The 27,045-nt window shown below is 38.1% G+C and overlaps 1 protein-coding gene across 1 annotated transcript in view; it reads right to left on the bottom strand.

Annotated features, from left to right (window-relative positions):
* Positions 1-3,732: 3,732 nt before the first annotated feature.
* Positions 3,733-27,045, bottom strand: part of SLC15A5 (solute carrier family 15 member 5) — a 33,351-nt gene continuing 10,038 nt past the window's right edge. The window contains exons 4-9 of the mRNA XM_074825361.1: positions 25,933-26,153; positions 23,226-23,412; positions 18,317-18,505; positions 13,900-14,031; positions 5,762-5,870; positions 3,733-3,877 (exon numbers count right to left, since the gene is read on the bottom strand). Of these exons, the coding sequence (XP_074681462.1) occupies positions 3,733-3,877; positions 5,762-5,870; positions 13,900-14,031; positions 18,317-18,505; positions 23,226-23,412; positions 25,933-26,153 (983 nt within the window). The remainder of the gene's footprint in view (positions 3,878-5,761; positions 5,871-13,899; positions 14,032-18,316; positions 18,506-23,225; positions 23,413-25,932; positions 26,154-27,045) is intronic.

Raw genomic sequence — 27,045 nt, forward strand, 5'->3', positions numbered from 1 at the left:
CATGAATACAGTATAAAACACATATTTAACCCTTAAAAAAACCCCCAAAACTGTACCAGCAGTAATCAGCAACATATATGGCTATTCAAGGTTAGTAATAACCTCTGCTGAGCACAGCATCTATTCAAATAGTTATAACCAGAGCTGGTAGACAGCACAAAAGCAGCTTCTTTCAATATCAAGATGGAGTCTACAGAGTTCTTTATACCAATTCCACTGTGTGCTGGGACAAGATTTAGAAAATTTAGGCAGTGCTCTGAAAGTACAAAGGAATCTATCAGCTTTGTATGGAGTGCCAGATGCTGAACCAGGATGTTTCTGGTCACTCCTAACCTCACTTAGGAAGCAACTTCTTCCACAATCAGTTTCAAAATTATAATCCTTTATGGTGAGGATTAAAACATTTACTTTGTGCAAAGCAACATCAACTCATGACCTCAAACACAGGCAACCAGATCTGAATGCTTTGTTATCTCCCACAGATCAATAAAATTCTGAACAAAAGAAGGCTATTCTAACATTTTCCATCTGCTTATTGCATTATTTCATACGTACACACATGTCCTTATTTTTTCTGTCCCCTCATTTTTTTTAAAGTATTAAACCAGATGTAAAAAGTAGCTTCTTTCATAGTCAAGACCAAACCTATAGAGTCCTTTATCCTAATTTCACTGTGTGCTGGTACAAGATTTATAAAATTTAGGCAGTGCTCTGGAAGTACAAAGGATTCCGTCAGCTTTGTATGGAGTCCCAGATGCTGCAGTTCAAGAAGCATACCCATCTGTTGGGTATAACTGCTAAATTGCTCTGTCGTAACAGTGAGCATGATTGATAGACTTTTGCATATAGCTTCCTCTGCACCACTAGCTCAAATAAGTCAAAATCCAGAAATGAGTACCCCTTTTCTTTTGCCATCCATCCAAAAGGCCAAATTCTTAACTAAATCCGATAGAAAAAGCCTTCCTCTAGCCTTTGTGAAGAGGGCAGAGAGTTTTCAGTAGTCAACTATTCATCCCAAAGCCCATTCTAACCCATATCTTCCAGAGTACCTCTTTATGAGGCTGCCCAACTGCTTCCTTCTCCATTGCTGAAAGCCTTTCTTGCATGATTGCACGAGAGGGATCCCATTCAGGGAGCTAACTAATCTTCTTTTTCTTGCAGAATGATCTTCATCAGACAATTAAACTGCAATAGCTGCATTCCATTCTCTGCTGTCATCTATTCTCACATTTTCTGAGGGTAAAAAAAGGGTCTTAGGAAGTTTGAGGTCATTCAGCCTGAACATGCACCAGAGGAAACAATTTACCTTAAAAGAAAGTTAGGTTTCTCGTTCTTCTGTTCTTGATGTAAATGGTTCCAAACTGCTGTTATTTTTGTGTTTTGTTTTGGTTTTTTCTTTAATTATATAATTAACAATAGTTGATAAAAGGATCTCCATCCCAATTATACTCACTGGCTCAAATTTTAGATTTTACCCTTTTATTAATAGTTCTTCCCCTTTTGTGTTTAACTCTCAAACACATTGACAGCAACCACATACCTCTTGTCAGCAGATTCCAGCCAGCATCTTTGCAGCTCTTCTGTGCCAAGACAAAGGCCAAGTCAAATGTTCAGGAATTTCTCACATTTTCTTTATGGAAAGAAACTAGGAGTTTCCGTGGCTTAAAGCTGGGTTTATTGCAATACAAATACCATTTAGAAAACAGTACCTTACAAGCAAATAACTGTCAGGTGGGATGGACAGATTTACTCAAATATGTGGAAATTAGTCTGCCTCACTGGTACCCTTGGAGACTACATCCTTCAGCCTTTTGCTGCCTCTTCTTTTCACAGCCCCAGCACCAGCCCAGCTTACGTAGTCACTTTTGAAGAAAGAGGCTGTCTCTTGCTGGCAGGGCAAGAGCCAGAAAAGGCAATCAGGCAGCCTTTTTTCTCCCCACACCACTTCCAACAGGGCAAACAGGGAGTTGTACACTCAGCTCCGCCATCAAGGCATGATGTCCCACACTAGTCAAAAAGCACACATTTGACATGGATGACCATTTCAGATGAACTTGTATAAAGATATACTTAGTTCCTTCTCCACCAGTGCATCCTAGGATCACATTCTCTTTTACCACAAAGGAAGATACCTAATAAGTTACACAAAAAACCTTGCTTCCCGATGGGTTCCTCCCCTTTCTACAATATTTGTTGCCATCTGGGCTTTAACAGGTCCCTCAGCCACCTTGTAGCTCTTCTGCTGACCCTGATCTCCATCTTCACAATTTATTTCCCATGGGACATATGTCAAATGCTCTACTGAAATCAAGGCAGATCATCTCTTCTACGTTTTGTTTAGAAAATTAATTCTCATTACACACAGACATTAAGGTAGTCTCACAAATCTACCTTTGATACATCTGTGTTGCATTTTAATAAATTTTTCTTCTGTCTCATGACTTCAAATAATCTCTTGTAATTTTTTTAAAAAAGCCTTAAGTAATAGTGAGATCAAACTAACAGCTCCTGATTGCCTGCCTTCCTACTTTTTAGATGTATTTACAATGTTTTGCTCCCCTTCCTGCAACACCCAACCCAAAGCTACAGCATTAAATATGGTTAACAGTGGAGAGATGATTCCCTTTACCAGCCCTTTAATAGTTCCAGTGCACAAACTACCCTGTGTCACTTGAGCGTGTTATATTCCTTTAATGTAGTTTCTTCTGCGGTAGAGCATTTGTCACATCTAGCAAGCATTCTGATTTGACAACCACTTCTAATATGAACATCTTGATATCAAAATGCTCTTTTAGATTTTGGGTTCAATATGTTTCCTTATGACATAGAGACTCCACTTCTATCTTCACTCTTTTTAGTAATACAACTTTAAAAAAATAAAATGTTAAGTGCTAGATTAGCACCGCTCACAACACCCAAGTCAGCCAATTTGGAGAATGTTTAACATTGTTTAGATCTTTAAAGTGGAATGCATTTTACTAATAATTTTTTCTTTCATTTCCAACAGCATCTACCCTTTCCCGATCTTCTTTATCTAATTCCCTTTACCTGAGCTACAATTAGTAATTTTGATGTAAATAAATGCTAGTCTCCAGTTTACTTACTAGCAATTTTCTCTATATCACCCTCTCGGAATGTCAAATCTCACAGTGCTCCTGTCAAATAAAAGACTAGATGCCTCAGCATCTAGTATATTTTTGGTAGATCTCAAAGCAATTTACAAAGAAGGTTAGTACGACTGTGTCCATTTTACTGATGGGGGAACTAAGGTAAAGAAGCAACTTGCTGAAGGCTGGGTAGCAGATAAGTAGCAGAGCCAAGAATAGCACATGAGTCTCCCACCTTGGCAAGCATCAACCAGCAAATACCAGACTCCAAAATTATTTGTAAATTATACTGCCACAAAGTAATTTGCTAAACAAACATATACATGAGTTTATTAATTTTGAACTATTTCTAAGTACAAATACACAAATACACGTGGATACCTATCTATTTCCCTATAGAGATTAAAAGCCTCTCTTCATCCACCATTCCAAGCAGCGAGCTCTCATTGTCCTCGACGTGCATTACAACCTGCAGCATTCTGCAGGTTCAAATGCTGATGACTGCTACTTTGTAAGCTTATTTAATTCATAAATACATTGACTGTTCCACTTAAGTATGCTAGGTAATTTTTCATTAGAAACCTAGTTGGTAACACAATCAAAATTTAGTCAAAGTGAAATTTCATCAGGTTTTCTCCATAGGACACAAAATGGGAGAACTTTCCAGGACACTATCGTAATGCTTGATGGCTTTTTCATGCTTCAAAAGTTTTTCTTCAGGAAGACTTCCTCTGAATTCATTGGTGTATTCCTGATTCAGATTGTTGTATCTGGGAGGGAGGATAGGGAAGGAAGATACTAAAATGATTATCCTTTCTGGAATTAGCTTCACCCATTGTTTATTAGGTAATATATTGCAAGCTACAGTGCCTTCTGAGTCCTGGACTTCTAAGCAGCCAAAAACATAAGATAGTGATAGGCACTTTCCTAGAACCTTTCAGAACTTCAGGATGAGAAGTGCCAAACAGGATGCAGATGATAATAACAGCTGTACTGTGTCATTTTAACAAATTTAAAAAAAAGAAACATACTTTTTCCCTCAGATAAATTTTAGTATCTTTTTTCTAATTCAGAGTTTACCACCACCACTAAATCAGTGTTTATTTGAATAGTCCTCACCCTTTTTTCTCCTCTCTGGGAGAATTATTCAGCACAAAATGAAACAGTTACATTCAACCTCAGAAAACATATTTCATGTAGGTTTTAGTTGTGTCATTGAAAAATTAGGTACCTTTATTTTGAAGTAAAATACCAATTTGAATTAAAATTTTTAAAAATTTTTCTTTTATTTAGGAAGAGTGGAGGTCAACAAATTTCCTCATAAAAATATGTTAATTTGGGACAAAATTATTTGTCGAGTTCAGTGCAATTTTATGGCCACTTTTTGATAACCAAAACCTTTTAGTTTTCAGCAGTAAATGTCACATATGAAAATTTCATTTTACAGAAGAATAAAATCCCATTTTATAAAAGGAAGACAAACTACATTCAGGAGAAACTTTCCTAATCATGACTCAGGTCACATTTAGAACAAGAGAATTAAGAACTAGTCACCAGAGTAAACGGACACTTGTGTCTCGGGTTACATTGAAATTATTGACAAGATGCTATGGTTATCTTTGGTGCTGCAGAGTTAGTGCTATATATAATAGGAAAAGCAGTATTTTTCTCAAGAGTTCTACAAGTACACTGCCTTTGGAAAATTTTTATTATTTCAATTATCAAATCATTAATTCATCAAGGTTTCTGACGGATTTCCCTAGAACTGCAGCCCAATGTCTAAGAGAGAATGCCACTCACACGTGAACCTTCCCACTCCTGGTGACACAGGTTGCTTCCCTTCCTGTTCTTGGCTGTGAGAATTATGTATAACACTGACAACAGAAAGTTAACTATGATTAATGTTCCGGAATACAGAAAGCAGGACAACTTTCAAACCACCCTGGATGTAAAAAGGAATTGCAGTTGTGAGTTCTTTGCATTTTACAGGCAACATACAGGCATTAAACCTAGGCTCTATAGGCATTAAATTGCTTCCTGTGGGGGGGCTAATTGAGCAATTCCATTGCCTCCAGCAGAAAGTTGCTTTTATCTCATTGCCCAGTAGAGTATCAGAAAATATTTCAGTGTTATTCTGTTGAAACTGCTGCATACAGCATTAACCAGTAGTGGTCTGCTCTTTTCTTGCAACCCATTCCCCTACTGTCCTATACTAAAGATAGAAATCCTTCTTTGCTCGTTGAGATAACAGCAACGCTTTCTGTAGATTGGTACAAAGCCAAGTGCAGTGGAGGTCAGTTCCATGACTGAGATACATTGATGCTGTGGTCTAAACTCCATAACTTATCTACATCTTTCTGTAAAGAATAGGATGCTCTTCATTCTTCAAGGCATTTTTATACTAAGAAGACCCCTTAAATATTTAAGGCTAATTACATCAGTTGGTTTTGTTTTTTTCTTTAACCTTACCACATAATTTTAACTGTGAAATCTCTCTTCTCAAGGCAGATGAAAAATACTGACGTCTGAACCCTGAAGGATAACATATGATCTATCACTACCAATTCTTTATTACACACTAGTTTACAGGTTTTGCAAGAATTTCTACCCGTATCTACAAATGAAACATCAAGCTTTCATTTTCTCACACATACCTGTGCGCGATGGTCCAGAACCCTAGGGTGTTCACCATCATTAAGGAAGCCAAGAAGAAGAAGAATCTCTCCAATTTACCTTCATGCAGCAAGTGTGGAAACCAGTTGCCTGACAAAGCAGACATTTGAAGCAGAATTAGTTTACATTGCAGGATGAGACACAGCTCACATGAAAGACACGAAGATAACTTTGTGTAAGACACAATCACAGCAGGTGCTTTGAACCCCCTCTGTAGCTATTTATACAGACTTCATTCTCACAGCATCTATGTTATTTTGAATCTACAGTGTACTTTGCTCCTGCTTTGCAGACAGGCAATAGAGATCTAGAGAAACTAAATAACTTTTCTAACAAATCTGAAGTGTACTGGAAAACCTAACTCTGCACAGATACTAGTATAATGATTGGGCCATCTTCCCACTATATTATCCTGTGCACATAGACAAATGAATGTTAAATGTGAAAAATTTAGGAAGAGCTAGAATTAAGGTAGTCTGTAGAAATCCTTATTCACATCTCTCATGCTTTTAATAGGCCCTTCTTAAGAAAAAAAAAATGCATAAAAAGCATTTGTTCAGTGCCTTGGATGGTGCTCCATTACCGAGATGCTACCTGACATTTTGCTTTATCTTCCTTTATAGCTGTCTTTAGCTGTGAGTCTGCAACGTGTCCTTGTCTTGCACATGGCATTTATTTGCATGAATCAGACCTTTTTCTATCAAGGCTTTTGGCAATATTGTCTGGGACATTTTGGCAGCTTAAACTCCATTCAGCAGAGGACAGTACCACCTATATACACCCAGAATCTTCCCTGCCTGTATTCTTATGTGCTTTAGTTTGCAACTGTCTTGCTTTCAGTGTTGTCCATTGCAACCTGTCTGCAAACAAGCTCAGATGGTAAATACCTGTGGAAATCAATATGCTTAAAAGAAAGACAGCCCCAGTCAGTCTGCATCTGAAGACAATCAGTACCTGAAGTATCAGAGTCAACTAGAGCAAAAACATAAAACCAAGGTTGAAAAAGAAGCTACAGTAGATATAGTATATCAGAGAGTGTTCTACAGTGCTGTAATGACCTTGTGCACTATTTGGGCATACAGGATATTTATTGCCTTTGAAGATGAAAGAGGGATTGCCTTCATTAGCAAGTAGTGAAGTATAATAGGAGCAAATACAGAGCATGAAACAGCGGGTGCTAAGAACAGGATGTCCACACCATGCACAGCTCAGGGGGGTTCACATCAGATCAGTTCCCACTAACAGCTGGAACACATCAGGCATGAGCATTTTTTGGGTTTAGTTCCATCCAAAAGGAATGCAGTTTTTTTGTGCTCCAAGATCACTCTGTGATGCAAATCAGAGATTCAGATCAAAAGCACACTCCTGATCTGAACTGAAACACCAGCATCAACGTGCCCAAAGTCGTCTTTCTTTGCTCCCTCAAAGTCTGGTACCAAATCCTACCCATCTAAATAGAGTGGCTATTCACCACTTGAATGAACTAAAAGGGAGAGGAGAAAAAAACAGCCTTCTTTGCCATAGCTGTGCTGTACAAACCTGATAGCCTTAACTGATGTTTTGGCCACTAATGACATCTTTAGCCATCCAGTGCCACTCTTATCTTGTCAAAGCGGTCTAATTAGAGAGAAAGAGCAGTTCCACAGCCCAAGAGAGCCACCAGTCAAAGGATACACCCCACCCCACTCCATATACATATATTTACATTTTTCTCTTTTCTTCCACATCTCAGAGTTGTAAACACATTTCTTTTCAAAGCAGTTACTTTTAGCTCTCCTGGGATTAACAGAAAGGAGCTGCCATCAGTGCAGCAGTTTTCCCTAACTCCTCCGCAGTTTGCTCCATGCCACGTTACCTTTCTGCCTGTCACAGAGCAGCAGCACCTCACCTCCGTGTGTGCAACTCCTTTTGTAGCATTATCTCAGAGTGAGTTTTAAAACGTATCATTTAACATTGTCAGTTGACTGAGCTCCTAGGTGCTATAACTTCATTTTAGTAGCTTATAAACTTTTACTGTCATAATTCACAATCAGGTAGTTTTTCATTTCACATCCCCCAGTGGCCAATAGAAGTCGCAGAGAGAGTGTATGTATCTGATGAAAGAGAAAGCATGCATGGGGTTCGGTTCTACAGCTTGTCAAAGCAGAGTTCACACTGTCTGCTAGGTTATTTACATCGGGTAGGCTAACTGTATGAGCAGCAGGAGCTTCCTAATGGAATGGTGTTACAATGGAACTTGAACAGAAAATATGTACTTAAAAATAGCACTGAGCAATAAAAAAAAAAAAAAGGTATGAATTTAGCAGCTGCTAAGAGAACGTAGTAAAATGGACCTTTGAAACTGTCTTAATGCTAGCAAAGGCACCACATTGAAGTGTTGAAAGTGGTTGGATTTATCAGGGTGGGAGGGCAGCTTGGCAAGCAGATCTGGGTTCTGCCCCCACTTCACCACTGGTATCCTCCACAGCCTGGGTCAAAGATCATTGCTCTGTCTCCTCTGTGCTTCTTTTAGTAATTGCCAGTGTTTAAACAATGAGGCCAGGATAACGACACAAAGCCTTTAGAAAATCCTGTAGTATAAATGAGCAACAGCATAGGCAGGGTCAAAATTAGATTGGGCATGATAAGACTCCAGTGCCCATAGCACACTCTCTAGTTTACTGCTCTATCCAAAGCAAGAGGTAGCAGCAAGGTTTTCTTTTCCTTTTGGTGAGGTTAAACAAGGTGTGTCAGGGATGCCTTTCTCTACAAGAGAAATAGGGGTGGCAGCAATCCTAGAGATATCTAGACTGTTATCTTACTGCCAATATGAATTTTCATCAGTGAATATAGCAAAGATTAATCTAATAATTTCCTATTTTCAGTCAAAAATATTTACTTTTCTTTTTTTTTTTTTTTTTCTTCTTTTCCTTTTTAAATGGAAGTTGGTTTTCCATGAAAGAGGGGATAGACCTGAACTACTGGACTACATTTACTTATACTTACACTCACTGCATGGACAATCCTCTGCTAGGAAGAAGCCTTGGGAGAACATCCCCCAGTGTTAAAACATCAACCATGTGTTTCAGGCAACAAAACTCCCTCTAGAGGCTTTCACCCTTTACCCCACTAACACCTTCCACAAGCTGTCTGCAGACTCCAGCACCCTCCACTGACTGGATTTGGGGTTCACACTTTCAGGACTATACTCTCAGTCATGAAAATCAGGAATTTATTGAGACAGTTTGTTTGTTTTTGCTGGAGTAAGACGCCCTGGGCACTACTGTGTTTGAAGAGTCCAGCGCTTTCTCATCCTTGAATCAGCATGCAATATGCTAGCAATTCACTTTCCCCCCAAAGACACTGCCTTTGGGTTCTGTCAATCCTTTACTTTTCTATGGAGATTGCCAACAGAAGTGCCAATTACAAGGTTGGTTTGTCACATAGATAATTGCTCACTGGGAATTAACTTTCTACAACAAGCTCCTGATTTCCATTTTTATTCCAACAATGGAAATACTTTGTAGCATGAATCACCCCAGAGAATCAGAAGTTTCCTTTAGCTGTGTATATTTTAAAGAACCTTTTCTTATTGGTTAGAGGTGAATTGGTTATGCATTTCATGGCAAATTTAGAACAAACTAGAAGATTAAGTCTAGGCAGAGTCAGTTCCTCAAGCCTGCTATACTATACATTGTTGAAATAAAGTGCCTGGTAAACTTCCACCGACATTTGGCAGTCCTATCAATTTTGCATCAAAAATGCTCGGGTAGTACAAGGAGGAATATTATACAATACCAGGAGAAAACACCTGATGCTACCAACACAGGCAGAAAAGTAGGTGCAGCAGGGATTAGGACACAGAAAAACACACTTTCCTGGGCTGCTTCTGGTGGATGACTGGCAGCAACAAACTGATGGCAATACTAGCCATCAAAAGATGTGGAAAGTGCTGTAAACTAGTCTTTGACATATAGTAGTGCACACAAGGTATCTGTTACTATGATGGCACCCTTGGAGCTCTCAATGGATTCACAACAAAGCCCAAAGTTGGGTATGAGTTCATTTACTGAATAACACCATCATATTTTAGTATTGGGAAAACACAGAAGACAAAGCAAAACAGTCACATGCCAGAAGTTAGCCTATTCTGTATGATTACCACATTTTTTACAGCTATCCTGCAACATAGACTATGATTATAGAAAAATTTAATTCATATCTTAGAAAAGGATTGTATTGCCTTCCATCATTTCATCAAGATAGTGGGCATATATTTAGTGTTTAATCACATCCAAATTAAAGTCTCGGTCTGCCTCTAATCCCTATTAGCTAAGTAGGCACCAGTGGACACCACCATCTGGACTGCAAGAAATATGCTTTAGCTTTATCATCTTTGGTATTTAGAACCACACAAGGCTCCAAACTGGAAAAAAAAAAAAAAAAAAAAAAAAATCCTAGTTCTCAAAATACAAGAAGGAAAACTGTGTCTGGGGCAGTTTCTTTCCTCTGACCTTTTTTTTTTTTTTTTCTTTCATACATATTTACATTAATATTTTTAGAGAAATGTATTCTGAAATGATTGGCATAGGAGGACAGGTTTTGTCTTGCATCTTCTTCCATTAAAATGTTAGGAGAGGTAAGAGATCCAAAAGAAATCAGTTTCCCAGCTTGTACTGAAAATATCACTGTCACCCGTCATCTGTTTGCACTCGTCAGATTTTTTAAAAAAAGTCTTATTTTATCATATTCACACCATCCTCCATAGATGCGTTAAAAATGATTAATGCAGCTTTGACTGTGACTGATATCTGATCAACTTTGCCAATAAAAACCCAAATAAAATTCTAAACTAGTGACATGAAATAGGATATAAAAATGTTTAAATTTTGTCAACACCCTCTGTGCTTCAGCACTTCAAAATACACACTGGAGGATCTACTTCACTGTATCCTGAATTGCTTCATGGCAGGCATGGTCTCATTGCTTAGAGATGGGAGAACCAGAAATAGTCTTGGCTCAGGTTTTAGTGAAACAAGAATCATGGGACAAGACAAAAGCACCCATAGCTCAACATGTGCATGCTAAACCTTGTTAAATCTTACAAAACCATTGCACAAACACTATCATCTTTCAACAAAAGAGAAAGGACTTTGGTTTTCCAATATAAATAAATGAGTTCAGCTTTTTAGGGAAAAAAAAAGTTTCGGTTGGTTTGCTTTACTCCCAGTTCCATAAATTGTCCATCTATCGAACGTTTTACAAGCTCTTTAAACAGAGCTAAAAAAACCCCAAATATAAGTAATGAGAGCTTAACTTGTGTCATTTGACCTTAATTTGACCTAAGAGGGGTCACAATTTTATTCTCTGAGGTGCTGTCATCTTTAGAAGTAGGTAACCATTAAGTTTTAAAAATTAAAAAAATATTATTTTGCTGATCTTAAGCTTTTCATCAAACACCAAAGAACACCATAAGAACACAATGGAAGAGTTTGGAAAAAATACAGATGGAACAATAGAATTTTGTATGTAATGTTTCCTATCAAACTAGAAGAAAAAAAACACCCAAGCCTAAACGCCTCTTTGTTTTTGTTATAGTCTATACCCAGCACCAGAAGTCTGATCCCAAGCCTACTTTGATTTATGAGTCAGCACAACAAAAGTCTAGCTGGGATGAGTAGAGGAATACTCTAAGTCTTCAGTCTGAAGTGTTTTAACAAATTAAGATACAGGAATATCTCCATTATTTACAAGCTGTGAATTGCATGAATTGTAGTGACTTGGAATAATTAACCTAATTCAAGCAGGCAACACTTGGAAAGAGACACCCAGTGAGATTCCACTTATTTTTAGAAATAAAATGCGAGAGCCCAATAATATGTTGTTTACATACTAATAGGGAAAGTAATCTCTACTAACTAAAGCAACAGAACAAACATTAAACATTTTTCACTATATTTTCTCTAAAGCTTTTCAAGTTTTGCAGAGGACTTCCCTTATTTAGGGGCTTATTCAGTCCCATTACAGCACCGTAATCTGAATACAGACTGTCACTGAATCACTTGGAAATTTAAGAGTGACTTTTGCTCAAGATAATGGTGTGGTCAATTGCATCTACAGGAACAGCAGATCTGACAAAGTTAAATAAAGACATAAGTTACACCTTTTTTTATAAAGCTAAGTAGAGAAGTTTGCCACCCAGCTTCATAAAAGTGAGAAGTATTTTAGCCAGAAAACTTTTCCAGTTTGCTCAAAAATCTTGAGCAAAAAGGGTTAGAACACGGCAACTGCAGTCTGTGGAGAATTTGGAGAGTTCAGGCTTTTTGGTCCCAGCCAGGATAAGAATTTGAAGGCTCTGATAAAACAGTATTTTTAGCAAGAAATGAACATTTTCTTTTTTGAATCAATTAAATGTTTTCATACAGACTTACAGAAAAAGAATAAATTGCCTTGATATAAAATTAGACAAAAAAAAAAATCTACTGAATTGCAAACCAAATGCGAAAATTGATTTCCTCTATCACTTTGTATAAAAATATTCTATAAAGGAATAAATTACATATATAGATGCACAGCATAGTAATAATGTTTTGATGTTGATATTATGCTTAATTATTTTATAAATATTTAATTATACCCAAAGTCAAATTGCAGTAAAATATGTCAATTTTACTAAAACAAAATATTTCAGCCTTATCAAAATTAATAATTACCATACCTTTGGGGAGAGGGGAAGAAAAAGAGTCATCAACACAGTCTTTCTTGAAGAGTTAGTTTCACTGAACTCATATTACACAATGAAGAAAAAAAAAATAAATCTATTCCACTGGGGGACATCCAAGGAGCTCTGCTCTCCACATTGGTTGCCCTGGTACTTAATAGGTCTTTGCCTGATTCATCTGGGTAAGCATTCCTGTTTTTTACCCATCTCTAGGTGATGCTTTTATACTTCGTAATAAAATTTTAATTGAATTGTTAACTTAAAACCAGCACTGCATGTCAAAGAACAATTCATTTGTTCAGATCTTGCAAGTAGGAATTACAATTTCTTGTCATACTTTAAAAAAAAAACCCCACTTCCCCTTGTTTTTAAGTTACACAGTTCTTTATGTAGGAAAGAGAACAACCCAAAACTTAACCATGAGCAGTTACAAAATTCTGCAGCTGTAGTAATTGGAGCAGTGTTGTGCATTAGGGCCAACAGTTGTGCTCTATAAAAGAACAGTTCTCTGTAATACAGTAACAACAAAGTTTACCAATGGAAAGCATCTTTAGAAGTACTCCTTCAGCAAGTGGAACTATTTCAGGTATGTGAACAAAGGGATACCTATCCTTTGATTCAAGAACTCAAGTGCTTTACTTTTTAAATTCACTTATGAAACAAGTCTTTTCTGTATTAAACAAAGATTCATCAGGAAAGGAAAAAAGACTTTAAGAAACTCTTGGCCTATCTTGAAAGTCAGGATCCCAGAAAAATCTCCAGTTCAGGGTTTACATGAAATACTCAACAGGCTGACTCTGAAGCAACTCCTTTTGAAACAGTAAGTTCTCTGGGAATTGCAGTATTCATCTGCAAAAGGGTAAAACCACAGTGAGACCATATTGTCACAGAATCTAGTTCTTCCAGTAGCTGGGCAAAGGGAGAGATGTAAGATGGTTAAAGAGAACTGGTGGGTCTAGAGGAACAAATTCCTTAGACAGCTTTGAAACACTCCATCTCCTTTCCCCTACAACACTGTAGAACGGAAAGAAAGGCACGTTCTCCATTCTTTGAAGCACTAATCTTGCACTCATATCCAGAGGCTTCCATGTAAGCATGGTTAACATGAATGTAGTTCTCCATGAACATAAAAAGGTGCTTCCTAGACAATTTATTTTCTTGTCTTCTAGAACAGAAGTATAGAGATTGGAGGTGAGGGCTTCCTCAAGATGCCATCCTCTACTTATTCCAACTATCAAAACTAAGAAGACTCATTAGAATTGGATGAATCCAGCTGGAAGGCTATTTCCTATCTTAATATCATCTTAATTGTTAGAGCAAATCAATAAAACTTTGGCATCCCCCTTAATTCTGCTGCCTAATTCTCCAAATCAATGTTAGAAAACTGCTCAGGAACACCGGTCATGAGCATATTCTTACCTTGAGTGCCTGCGTGGGCTGTCTGAACAAAGAAAGCTCCCATAAAGCAGCCAGCTCCATTAAAGAGAGTTAAAAAATGCATGGAAATCCCTCTAATTCTTTCTGGCACAAGCCAGAATGAAAGTAAGGAACCTTAGAAAGGAAGCAGATACACGTTTAAAAAAAAACCCAAACTAAATCATAAGTAAAAGACAAAGAACAAAAAAGAAAATAAAAATAAAAGAAGGCTAAATAAGAGAAAAAAATCCAAAGTGTCTCTAATAGGGAATTTCCATATTTTACACAGAGAACGTATTTGCTGCAGAAGGGTAATCAGACATGTTAGTATGTACCCTATTAACAAAGGATTATTTAAACTGTTTAAATTAATCTCTGTAACAAACCATCTCACACACAACTATTGATATTCCACAAGTACGTAAAGATTTTTCACCCAGACAGTTGCTTTCATCTTTTAAAACCTCAGGCATAGCAAGACAAGAGACACACCACCACAGTCAGCAAGTGTGAAGACAGCAGATGTGTTATTTACTGCAGGACAGGGGGACATCTTATGCCACAGCCAATGCAGCATGGTCACTAGTAAATACTTCAAAAATCCAGAGCTCTACTTTAACTTGTATGATTAACTTGCTTTAATTTAAGGCTGGATAATGCTTCTCTTCCCCAGAGAGGAATCCCCAGAGTCACTGGCTAATTTTTAACACACTGTTCTTCATCTTCTTGCCAGAAGACTAAACCAAAAGAAACAACAGCATTGGTGGTGAGGGGGAGCTGTAGCATGCTGTTGTAGCATGAGTATAAATAATCCCACCAGTTGCAATTTGGCTAAACTAGGTTACAGTAACAGTCTTTATGATGGTTGTTCTTTCTGAGTAACTTTTCCTGATTATCAAAACCTCGTTTCCTAATTTCACACCTTGAGCCCTCATCCACACTTGCTCTCCAAGACCCAGTGTCTCCCAGCCTGCTTTATTAGTTGAGTTTGAATGTCCTCCATCTTGAGAAACTTGTCAGCAGAGGATCCTATTTGGATGCTGAGTTGCCTGAAGCATCTCTGAATACAAATGAAACTTTGCAGTCACCATCTTCCACCCTTTTTAATTTGGATGTCCAAATGAGAGCTTTGGAAACATATTAAAGAAAAGAAAAAAATACCACGGACAGTATTTTTTCCTCATTCACAATAGGAACCAAAAGCCTGAGAGCAAGAGAAAACGGGTGATCCTGGGACACCATCTGTAGATGCAACAGTACAGTCTGAAACATTGTACAGTTAGTGTCCTAGCTAATTTGAATCACTAAAAGCCTGAAAAGTTTTTGGTTATTCCCCCTTTCTAAAAGCAAGGGTGCAAAGCATGCATCTTGGCCAAATTCAGCTTGGGTAATTGCATCCTACTTACCTAAATTACCCCTGCTGTTTCAATTGCATACTCCGTTCCTCACTTCTCCCACGGTGCTGCTGTGAGCTATTAAACAGCTGCTGCATTTCACCCTGGAGACTATTGCATTTCATCGGTGGGTGAAGTGATCCCCAATATATCCTTTAACTAACAGGGCTGTTTGTTACAAGGCTTCCCACTTCTAAGTGCTTTGAGACATCTTGATGGGCAGATGATATTCTTGCAGCACTCCGGCAAACACTGCAAATCTGCTAACCCTTTGTAGGGCAGAGCAGTTACAGGGCACCAGACAGCTTGCACACTGGCAGTGTAACACAGCTGCAGTGGCCAGCAGGCTGGCTTCCCTTCACCAGCAATCTCATGCACTGTGGGGGCAAATGCTTGCTAACATCACCCCACAGAATGGAGTTGTTTTAGGGGGGTTTTTGTGGAGGGGTTTTTTGGGGGTGTGTGTGTGTGTGTGTTTTTTCGTTTAAATCATTGGGCTTTAAAAGAGTAATTTCCTAGTTTAAACCAAGCTAGGATTACAAATTCAAGCTGTCAGAGACCTGTGAGATCTTACATTCTAATATTGTGGATGAAAGTAATTATTTTATCATTGTTTTATTTTTTAAAGAGTACCTCAGTGCTAGGGAAACATTAAATGCTGATATTATTCTAAGAGATGCTGATGAAGCAGATGATTATATAAAACTCCTATCAACAAGATAATGAATTCTACTGTATAAGCACAATTGTAAGTATCAGGGCTCAAATGTGGATAAAGAGTTCAATATGCCAAATCTAGCTCCTCTAACCAAGCACTTCAGAAATGAGCTATCTCCTCTCTTCCCTCTGATTACAAGTGTGAACATTTCTGTCTTCAACTTGGATCATGTACTTTCAGGTCAAGTAAATTATTATGATAATTGAATTTGACCTTCTGCATAACAAAGGCAGCGAAATGTCAGGAAAGGTGAAACAACTATTTAAGTGTCTAGGCTGTCATTACCGTCCATAGAGATCCACTGAATGGTTCCTGAACACCAATTCAGTTCAGACTGAAGTAGAAACCTAGAGCTCAGTTCAGTAGCCTGAATACAGATGCCCAGTGCTGCCTGAAATGCTCTAGTGCACCTTAGCCATCTGCACAGGGCTGTCTGCTAAGATGCAAGACCCATAGGAAGACCATGCTCTTCTCCAGCAGCTGCTGGAGGTCACACAGGTACTGTAGAGAGCCTGCTTGCCCCACGTGTAAAGCCTAGATACCACATGACAAATGGTGTCAGACGTCTATGTGTGGGCAAGTGAATGGAGGCCTGCATCCTCATCAACTTCAGCAGTAATCTACTATTTTAGACACCTACCTTTAGTTTTCTACATGCAAGTCTCAAATTCAGACTTAGTCCCATTTACCTGGGTTCTTGAATCTCACTTCTAACTGCAGCTCTTAGCAAGATGCTTAATCTTTATTTAAATGGGGAAGACAACTTTTCTTCCTAAGAAATTCTAATCACAATCCTTTAAAAAGATTTAAAAAAACCCAATAAACCCAAAACCCACCCCCAAGACAGAGCTTTCTTTTCTAAAGGCTAATGTCATCTCCCAGTCATTGGACTTCTGTGTGTCCCAGCATGCTAGATTAAAAAGCCTTATTCTACCAGTAATATTCTTCTCATACTTCTGCATGAGAAGACTGTAAGCAAGCCACCTCCTAACCTTTTTTTTGTTAAGCTAAACAGAGGAGGTCACAGTTTTCAGTTACACTTAGCCTGTAACCTAGAAACCACATTACCTGCCTAGAAACCTGTCTCAGTTAAGTACTTCAGAGCTATTGGATAAAGAGGCATTATGAAAGTGCTAAGTATTTAAAACTAGGGAAAATTACCTTTTTAGTGATGGACTGTGACCCACAGCTCTCAGTAGTCTTAGACTATAAGAACGAAGCTGAGACAGTGAAGTTATTTCCTGCTCTTAAATAAAAATCTGAACATTTCTGGGGTTGTACTGGAACAATAGACACTCAACCTGTAGAATTGAATGCCTGCAAAGATCAGCTAGTCAATTACTTTACCTGTGCCTCTTTAAATGGATGTTGATTAGATTATTTCTGTAATACTAACATTTTTTTAAGGTCTGCAAGGTAAAACACTGGTAAGCACTCTGCATGCTCCTCAGAAGAAAATAAGCCTCAGGAATGTCAGTGTAGATGTGGAAAGGTAAATTATGGAAGGGAGAGAAGGTTCAGACTCACAATCAAGATTGTGTCTACATAATTTACGGATGGCAGGCATGAGCTAAGCTCTGCAGAACAGGGGTGTTTATCTCTGGCTCCATGCCACAAGCTAAGGCATCATGCTCTGTGCAGGCATGTTCACATGGCTCCTGATTGGAGCACAAACAAAAATTTTGCATCTGTCTACAATATTCTCCAGGTTAGCCTGTCAGTTGAATTGTGTTACCGGCCTGCATATGCTCTGTGTCAGTGAAAAACACGTAATAGTTCTATTAGCTGGGTTCACAAATTAAAAGGGTTAAGCTAAATTGTTTTACCTTGCTTTGACTGTGGTCCAAAAACTGCTCATAGACCATGACCACAGCTCAGTTGTCATGTGCGTATTTGTTCCATCTCAAGAAAATCATCACAGAAGACTTCAGGTCAGAATGGACCTCAGGAGCTCATCAGGTCCAGCCCTCCTGAAGCAGGTTCAGCTTCAAGACCAGTCACACATCTGAGCCCAGAGTCCCACTGCTCTGATCATCCCCCCGCTGAATGGTGGATTACACACCCCAGGGACCTGACCAGTCTCTGTTACCTTCCAGTTAATCTGGAAAAATGTCATTGCTCACTCTGAGTTACAGCCAGCAAGACAAATTATGCTACTCTGAGGCAGGTAAAGCACAGATCTGTTCATTAAGCCCGTGGAAGAGAGCCAGGGATAAAATATCAGATGACAGTAATTATTTTTAGGAAACTGATATTATTCTCTGCAAATCAGGACACTCTTGCTTTAGCCTATTAGATTTTTACTTACAGGAGGGAGTTACCAAGGCTTCAGCCACTCCAAGTAGGATGTACTGAGGAGCTAAGTGGAAGCAAGGCATGGAGGAGACCAGGAGAACCTCCTCAGAAAGCATCTGCTCCAACTGAGGGAAATGCTTTCGGTGTACTTCAGAGAAGCCAGCAACCATCACAGAAAGTGCAGCAGATAACTGACCTACAACTGGGTAAAGAGCACAGAGAACATTCACTAACGCTGTAGTTACAGGATCATCATGTATTTAGATGGAAACAAAGTTCTAGGAGATACAAAAGAAGCTTCCCCCCCCCCCCCCCCCCCCCCCCCCATCTCTCTGGACACATAAACATGAATAAAGAGTACTCACTACACCATGAGCCTAGCTGTAAATATATGGCAAATGGACACCAGCTCAGAATTTAGAGATGCAGAATAAACGAGAGAGGAAAAATTCTGAATAGCAGTCACAAGAACTTTTTTTGAAGATTGGGGAAGGTAAGAAAGGAGGAGAGAAAGAAAGGGCAGCTGCCCTTCCAGATATCACAAGAGACTGGGTAGGAACAAGACTACCAAGCAGGGAGTAATATTCCTATTCAAGCAGCAATAAGATTCCGAAACATACACATACACCATATGCTTTACCCATTTGTTTTCTATACATAAAGAGGTAGTGCAGGCAGTTGAATACTGGATTTCTAAGGCTTCAGGCCATGGTAGATGGGAGAGAAAAAGATCAGCAGTGCATATCATGCCTAAGGAGATCAATCATTCCTACATTTTCCCCTTTCCTTCCACTATAGAGTTCCCTTGAACTACTTCTGAAAGTTTGTTGGATAGTGCATTTGCTGGACTGTTTAACATTTAAAGATGAGTTGCATTACTGGGAGAGATAATCTCCAGCTTCCTCAGTGTTTACAGAAGCCATTGGACTACAGTTGCCTCCTGCCTTCTTCAGCTGCCCTGAAGAAGTATCACTGCATGATCCACAATACACTGAATCTGCAATGCATTTCAATACATTACAGCACCTGCAACGCATGGAGTCTTACCACCTGCCTCAGTGGGAAGGCACAAGTACTGCACAAGCACACAGGGCAGGAAAAAAACCCTATATGATTAGTCTCATAATGCAAGATAAAAACTTCCAATAAACTCAGATGTATTTTAAGTACTGTACACTACACCACACAAATTTTATATTTGTCGATGTCGACAGTATGAAGTGGTTGTAGCTTCTCAGAAAAATATAAAGAAAGCAAAGTCATCAAGTAAGTCTCCTGAAACATTTATACTTTTGATGTTTTGCGATCTCAATAATTTTGACTAAGTTTGTGATTCCTCAGCATTTTTAGTCTATAAAGTAAGTACAGGTGTGAGAATTCGGATTCTTTTGACAGTTTTGGCTCAAATATCTGGACTATGTTTTTCCATTTGTCTTACAAACCCTTGTCTCCCTTCATGACTGCAAATTGTTACACTTTTTAGATTTGACATCAACAGTGAAAGACTTTTGTTTCATATTATATTTATAACATATATAAAGTTTGTCTCTTTGGGTGTCAGGACAGAAGAAGCAGAAAACACATATCTAAATGGCCTTAGCTTTGTTATGTTTTTGCATGCATCTGTGTTTCTTCTCTCAGCAGCCAACTCTCACACCCTTCCGCCAGCAGTTTTCCTGTATTTTCACAACTTTAAATATGCATCCCTCCACTTAACCTGAGGCTTGGAAGCTGTTTTGCTCTTAAGGCCACTCTAGTGCTTAATAAGAACAGCAATGAATTATTGCTTGAAAATTGATGATGGGAGGGAATTCAACAGCATTTTTTAGCCAATGCACCTTATCAAGGCCAGGTATAAAGCCCTCAAGGAGCTTCTTGTAATCTACTAGAGCAAGAATTCTCCTAGTAAAAAATTATGTTAGTACAAAAGAAACCTCAAGCAGTTCAATATTACTACACAGTGTTATATTTTAAGCATTTTCCTTATTAAAAGCCAAAACATTTCAGAAAAAGTAACCTCTGAATGCCCAACAATTGTAAGACATTATGTGGCAGAGGAAGAAACAGAGTGCCTTGGAGACCTGTTTTTCCTCCTACTTCTCCCTTCAGTCCTCTTTAAAACAAGCAGTTTGGAACGACCACATGAGGCTTTGGTTTTATAGGAGAACAGGCTGTTCTGGGAACATTTGAGGCTGATTCTAGGACACAGTTGTTTATATTATCTAGAGACTAAGGTTGTATTAGACATTTGTGATTCCTGATCTCATATCCCAAGTAAAACAGGTCAAAAAGCTTTCCTGGAATTAACAGTTGTTCAAACTAGAACATCTTTTAGGGAGAAATGGTCATCATCTACTCCCAAATCACCTCAGAGACACTGGACTGCAGGCTTGCTTCTGTGTAATGTACAGAGAGCTATTCTCCACATCACTCTTAGATGGAGCAAACCCATGACTAAGAAGACATTTCAGTATAATCAGGCATTAAAAATATTAGAGTAAGAACTTCTATGGCTCAGGTACTTCAGCTAGAGCCTCTTGCCTGTAGCTGATTAACAGCTATCCAGCAGATACATACCTTCAGTTCTCTGCTGAATCAGAATTCTATACTATTGGCTAAATCAAGCAGCATAACATATAAAAAACCCCAAACAACCAAAAAACCCCAACCAAACAATGATGAAGCTGGAAAAAATTTAAGTTTACCAAATACTCATGTTCATAATGAGGTCCAGATACTCAATGTATTTGGGACACAATCTAAGTTCATGTTAAGATTTTAATGGTTTTTAGATCATACCTAATTTACAAATAAACCAACAACTATATAGAAAGTAACATAGATTACAGTTTTTGTGTAGATCCTTATTACAGAGCAATCAGATATTTCAGTTCAACATTGTCTGTATGGTTTGTCCTTGAAAACTGTTATTCGTAACCTACTGAAAATTTCCAGAAAACTATTCAAATTTCTTTCTCTTACAAGACTTGAATTAAAATATAGTTATAGGCTGGCTTAACACCAACAGCCTATTTATACTTCCAATTTTGTTCCTGAAAATAATTGTGAACCTAATTAACTGTTGGCAAAAATATTGGCACTTAGAGGTCTACCATATTTGCAGGTGCAGTCATATACTTGGATACCTAAAGCCATCCCTGTACTCACAGGTATTTTTATGCCTCAGGTAATTTATCACCCCTAACAGGAGGCTATTTTAATAAATGAAGCTATTAAGAATAAACCACTGCATATATTCTACTGCTGTTCAACATAACAGGATAGAACATTAATACTAACTTGAAATTTCCATGGTTTTAAGGAAAATTATTATCTGAATGTGCTTTTTGTGTTTTAATGCAGATGTTATTTTAAAAACTAGGGTAATTGCAACCTGCTGTGTTATATGCATCTGGTTTGTATAAAACTTAATAACACTCTTAATTAGGCTAATTTAGTCAGATTAATACCTCTGTGTGTGTCAGTACTCACTGTGCTGCTTGCCATGGGGCACTGAATTAATAGTAGCACACTGAGAAAATAGTAGTTTATAAATATTTTTGTCTGAGCCTTGTAATGCAGGCTGGAAGATAAAAAATGTAGGAAGTTCAATGAGAGTATCTACTAAAGGGAATAGTTTTAAGGGAACACAGAATGGAAGCTGCTCTTCTGGTGGTACTAGATGTAGCTGATATCAGAAAAGCGTTGCAGAGGATCCCTCCAAATCCTAGAAAAGGTTTGGGGCTAGGGGGAAAATTAAAAAAAAATTAAAAAAAAAAAAAATCACATCAGTGTCAAAGGAAGGAGGCCCAATCCTTACTAAAGCCATCATTACTTCTAGGCTATTAATTTATCCAAAATGAGTGCCAATCTTCAAGCCTGAGCTTACAACACTTACTGTTGAAAACATTGGGACTCACAACAGAGAAGACTTCTTTGTACCACTTCTATGAGAAAGAGATAATACTTCACCTCTGGAGATCCCTCTTTGCTTTACTTTGAGTGTACAACAAGGTATGTTTCAGTTTACGGTTTTAATAAATAAAATTACTAAACATCTGGACAATTATCCCATACTAGATATTCAAATGAAAATTCTAGTACTAGAGAGGAAAGCTGCACCTCTCTTAAGTAACCTTCCACCTGTGAAACATTCAGCCTGCTCAGTGGGAACAGCAGTCCCGTGATATACATCCATTTGTCTTACATAGTTTTCTGCATGTCTTCTTTTGCTTGCCAGTTCTAAAAATACCTATTGCAGATACAGAATTAGACTAGATCCTTCTATTTCTCTTGTGATACAACTGCAGAGTCTGGAATAAACTGTACTAGTGATAATGCATTTTCCCTCCTATGAGTTGCAGTCCTAATCTCAATGCAGTTATAACATAAAAATATCAGAAAAACAAAGCCTTCATTCATAACCTAGTTATTTAAATCCAAACTCACCATTTTGAGCAAGGAACATTTCTCCAATATCAGAGCTCAACTAACTGAAGGACTCTTCCATCTCCAAAAAAGACTTTCAAAGTAAATTCACTTTCCAAAAGTTAATGAATAAACAAATACATAGAACATAATCAAGTCAGGGTAAGTCTCAGGCCTAAATGGTTAGTACTGTTTCTCTCACCAATTCCTTAGGACAACTCCTAGTTATTTATGAATGTGTCTCAAATTTTTATTGGTCAGAAGAGTCTCAGTCTGTCCTACAAAAAAGCTACACATTTTTTTCTTGATATCTGATACCTTGATATCTAATATTCTTTTGAAACATATTCATCTCTGAGCATCATCCCCAAACCAGTACATCTTAACATTTATATTCAGGAATAATTGCATTGGATCATCCATCAGCTACTGAAGTTTCTCTTTCAAAAAAAGAATACGTATTAAAAGTATAATCACATGTATTTTATACTTACCAATGTAAGTTGTTAGAGACTGTCCAGTGTCCTTTGAACTAAAGAGACACAAGTTAATGCATTCCAAAATAGGAACAAGAATCAGTAGTGGCACAATGCTTATCACATTCATTGCTGCAACTGGCAAGACAAATCCACTGAAGTGCAAGTTGGAATTCATGGTTTGGAGATAATATCCTGAAGGAATCTGTATTGAAGAATAAAACCCCACTCCATTAGTATAGCAGGTACCTTTCATGGATAAGATTTTACTGTATTTGGAAACTTCTCCAACTCTCTTCCTTCTGAAGAAGTCACAGTAAACCAAATACCTGCTGGCCAAAAGAAACACCACTCACAATGAAAATCATGAATGTCAAGTGACATTCTCTTTCTCTGCCAGAACATAACATTTTCCTTGTATTTCATTTGCTCCTGAATTTAACAAGTCTAAGCAGCAGTCCGTGAATCTGTTTGATCATCCCTAGCTAGAGGTATCAGCCAATATACTGTGTGGTTCTGCCCAATACTTTGGTCACTTCTCATAGACAGTGTTCAACAGAACAGAATTTTAGAATAGCAAGATACAGAGTTATTTTGAACTTCTGATTGTGTGCTCAAGGTACGAGTAATTTTTAAGACTCTTCCCAGCACATGACTTTAAAAGCTACAGGGAATGAAGATTAGGCCACAGTCTTAGGACCAGTTTAATGTAACTGACAGCCATAGCAGCTACATACAGGACTTCCTTTTACTTCCGGGAATTGAAAGCAGAAGAAAACAAATAACTGGATGAGGAACCCACCAATGGCAGTCATCAGGGGATGAAATTAGGTAGATTTGCAAGACAATCTCTCACTTCAAAAGCAGATAATTCCTCCTGCTTGTGTGAGGCTCTACAGAAGATCTGTTGAGTTTATTAAAAAAACAAACAAACAAACAAACAACAAACAAAAAAACCACAACAGCTTCTACTGACAGTTTTTTGACAAAGCTTGATTAACTAAGCATTGCAATTTCATGTGCAGCAGGGAGTTATAATCCACTCCATTTTACAGACCAATGGGCAAAAGAAAGGGGTAACTTGAGCAATTCACAGAGTACAGTCCTGACAGAGCTGGACGTAGAACTGTTTTTTTACTCTATTTCTGTTTTTAGAGAGTTCTGGATTCCTGCAGCATTCTGCATTGCTCTTCAACATGACTGGTAATGCCAGTTCCAGGCAGAATATTACTGCTTTATAGCTGTCTGAAAAATCAATGTATAGTTAGTAACTGAGCCTGTGTAGGGTTTCTCATCAATGGTTATAGTCAACCCTACTCACTGGGAGTCTGTTCAGAATTGCTCAAATGCTATCTCTTACTAAAAATATTTTTCACCTACATTCCTCTTCCAAAAGAAGATATAAATTGTAAAAGGGTGAATAAATGGCAACAGAACTATGAAAGATAAGAATTGAGCCAAATTTTGTTGGTTCCTTCTTTCCACTGCCTATTGCAAATCAGAATTGACTTCTTAATAGGAATTAAAATATCATCAACATGAATCACAGCACTGAAAGCTGTTAACTTAATAATATGGAGAAAATACTATTACTCTTTACAAAAAAGATACCAATATATAGCCTAGTCTAAGAAAGAGCCTTAAACATATTGGAAATTCTGCCAAAGGAATAAAAATAATCTCTTTCAGCAGCGCAAATACTTTTATCTTTTCTAGATATATACATGATTATTACAACCTCAATGAATGATATCTGGTTCATTTTCATCTGGTCATTAATGCATACCCTCAGCCATATGTGTGCATTTGTTGGTTTGCGGTTTTTTGTTTGTCTGCTTGGGATTTTTTGTGCTTATGGGGGAGGTGGGTGGGCAGGGGGAACAGGGAGGGAAGAGGAGAAAGAATGAGGCAGATGGGTGGGAATGTAGGGTGAGGACAAGAGGGAATGTCAATAATACACTATACGTTACATATTTGTAAGAATTTCCTTAAGTAGCATTTTAACACCAATAAGTAAAACTGAATTTCTGAGCCAACTCATAAATTTGTTATTCCAGTTGCCAAAGAGTAAGCTACCTCAAACTTCTGCTTAGCCAGGATCATCCAGACAGAAATGAATCTGAAGGAATCATGTCAGTTTAAGTATCTTCTTGACACATTTGCATTTATATAACATACATGCACTCAGAGCAGAAAGGACCCCATAGCCTGATATAGAGGCTGTGAAAGGGCTGCTTCTTTCCACAAATGGAAAACCACCTATGTCCAGTGTAGGTACACAAGCCACATAATCCTGTCAAAACAGTAGAAGAAATATACAAACAAAAGACCAAATAAAGATTTTTCTACCTCTCCCAAAAAGTGAGTGAACATTTAAGAAACTGGAAAATTACAAGTTTTCAGAAGAATGCTGAGCCTGAGCCTCTGTTAACTGCAACACAGCAGCATGAGAAGCACAGGACTCTAGCGCTAGATGTTTCAGCCAGTAAGGGTTCAGAGAAATGAGTAGCAAGCAGTCACACAAGCTCATTAATGAGTCTTGATCAGGTCAATTTTACTTATTTGATGAGATGAGAGGATACAGCAAGGTATCTCAGGTAATTAAAACTACCCTGCAAGGTTGCTCTGCTGGTAAAGGGACAGTTAAAAAGAACATGCCTAGAGACATAGTAGTAAACACATGACAGTATATTTCAAGATTTTTGTTTAAAAACTGTGTACCCACCTGCATAATACATGTTCTGTATAGAATTTGGAAAGCAAACAGCGGGAAGAGCCTGGCAAGTGACTTCGTGCTTTCCACCTGAGTCTCACTGTACTGACCACCATAGTTTTCCTTGGCATGATCTAGCCAGTTTGTCACGCCACCACTGAAGTAGTGATATCGCACACAACACACTTTCAGTGCACTAGAAATTACCCCAAAAGTCGTCAGCAGGGAACTGTCTGCAAACAGAGACATTAGACATTGGTATGTTTTTACTTGTTGCCAAAATAAACAAGACAAGACAAAACACTCTGGGAGGGAAAATACAACCTGATATATTCACCTTTATGTCTTTTTGGGGAGGGGGAAGGCAACAACAGGCTGGATTTGTTTCAAAACAGTCTTTTTTGGAAGCCAGTTGGTTCACAACTTAATTGTTACAAAAGAAATCCAGCCCAAAATCCACAGAGAAAAGTTCCTTTCTCTACCAGTTATTTAACACACCACAACAATTTGTTGTTGTGGCTGAGCAGGCAAAGTATTACTTTCCTTTGCTTTTGCTTTCTATTTGAGTTTAGTTTTCAATTCAAGATGGTACTGAAATATTGCATATCTGCTGAAGTCAGCAGCAAGAGAAGGAAAGTAGTGAAGTGAGAAGGAAAGGGAGCTCAAAAGAGGGCTGATAAGAGAATTTTCATGGATGCATTTCAAAGCCAGAAGTACTATCTCAGGACTTCCAAGCAGCATGTTGTGGCAGAGGAGAAATTTCCAATCTAGTATTTGGCCTATTAAAACCTGCTTACTGGTTACTGGGTTCAGGAATTGCTAACTTAGTTCTCAGACTCAATAGAAATGGAAGTAAAACAAGGACAAAACTGTTAGCTTCAGGCTTGGGAAAGCAGATTCATTTACCTTTGGTAAGTTGCCATCCATGCAAATAGGGATTATAGCACTTCTCTGCTTTTCTGAGTGTTGAAGCACTACAATAACTTGGGTATCTATAAATAAATACTCTCAAAAAACTAAGGTGAACCCAGATTGCAGGGGCAAAATGTCTCCCTGCTATCTCTGGTATGGAAATGATTTTTTAGAAATATCCGTTGACACCTATTAGAAGCATTTGCTCTAGAG

Source organism: Strix aluco, chromosome 5, assembly GCF_031877795.1.
Source record: "Strix aluco isolate bStrAlu1 chromosome 5, bStrAlu1.hap1, whole genome shotgun sequence".
Classification (NCBI taxonomy): Eukaryota; Metazoa; Chordata; class Aves; order Strigiformes; family Strigidae; genus Strix; species Strix aluco.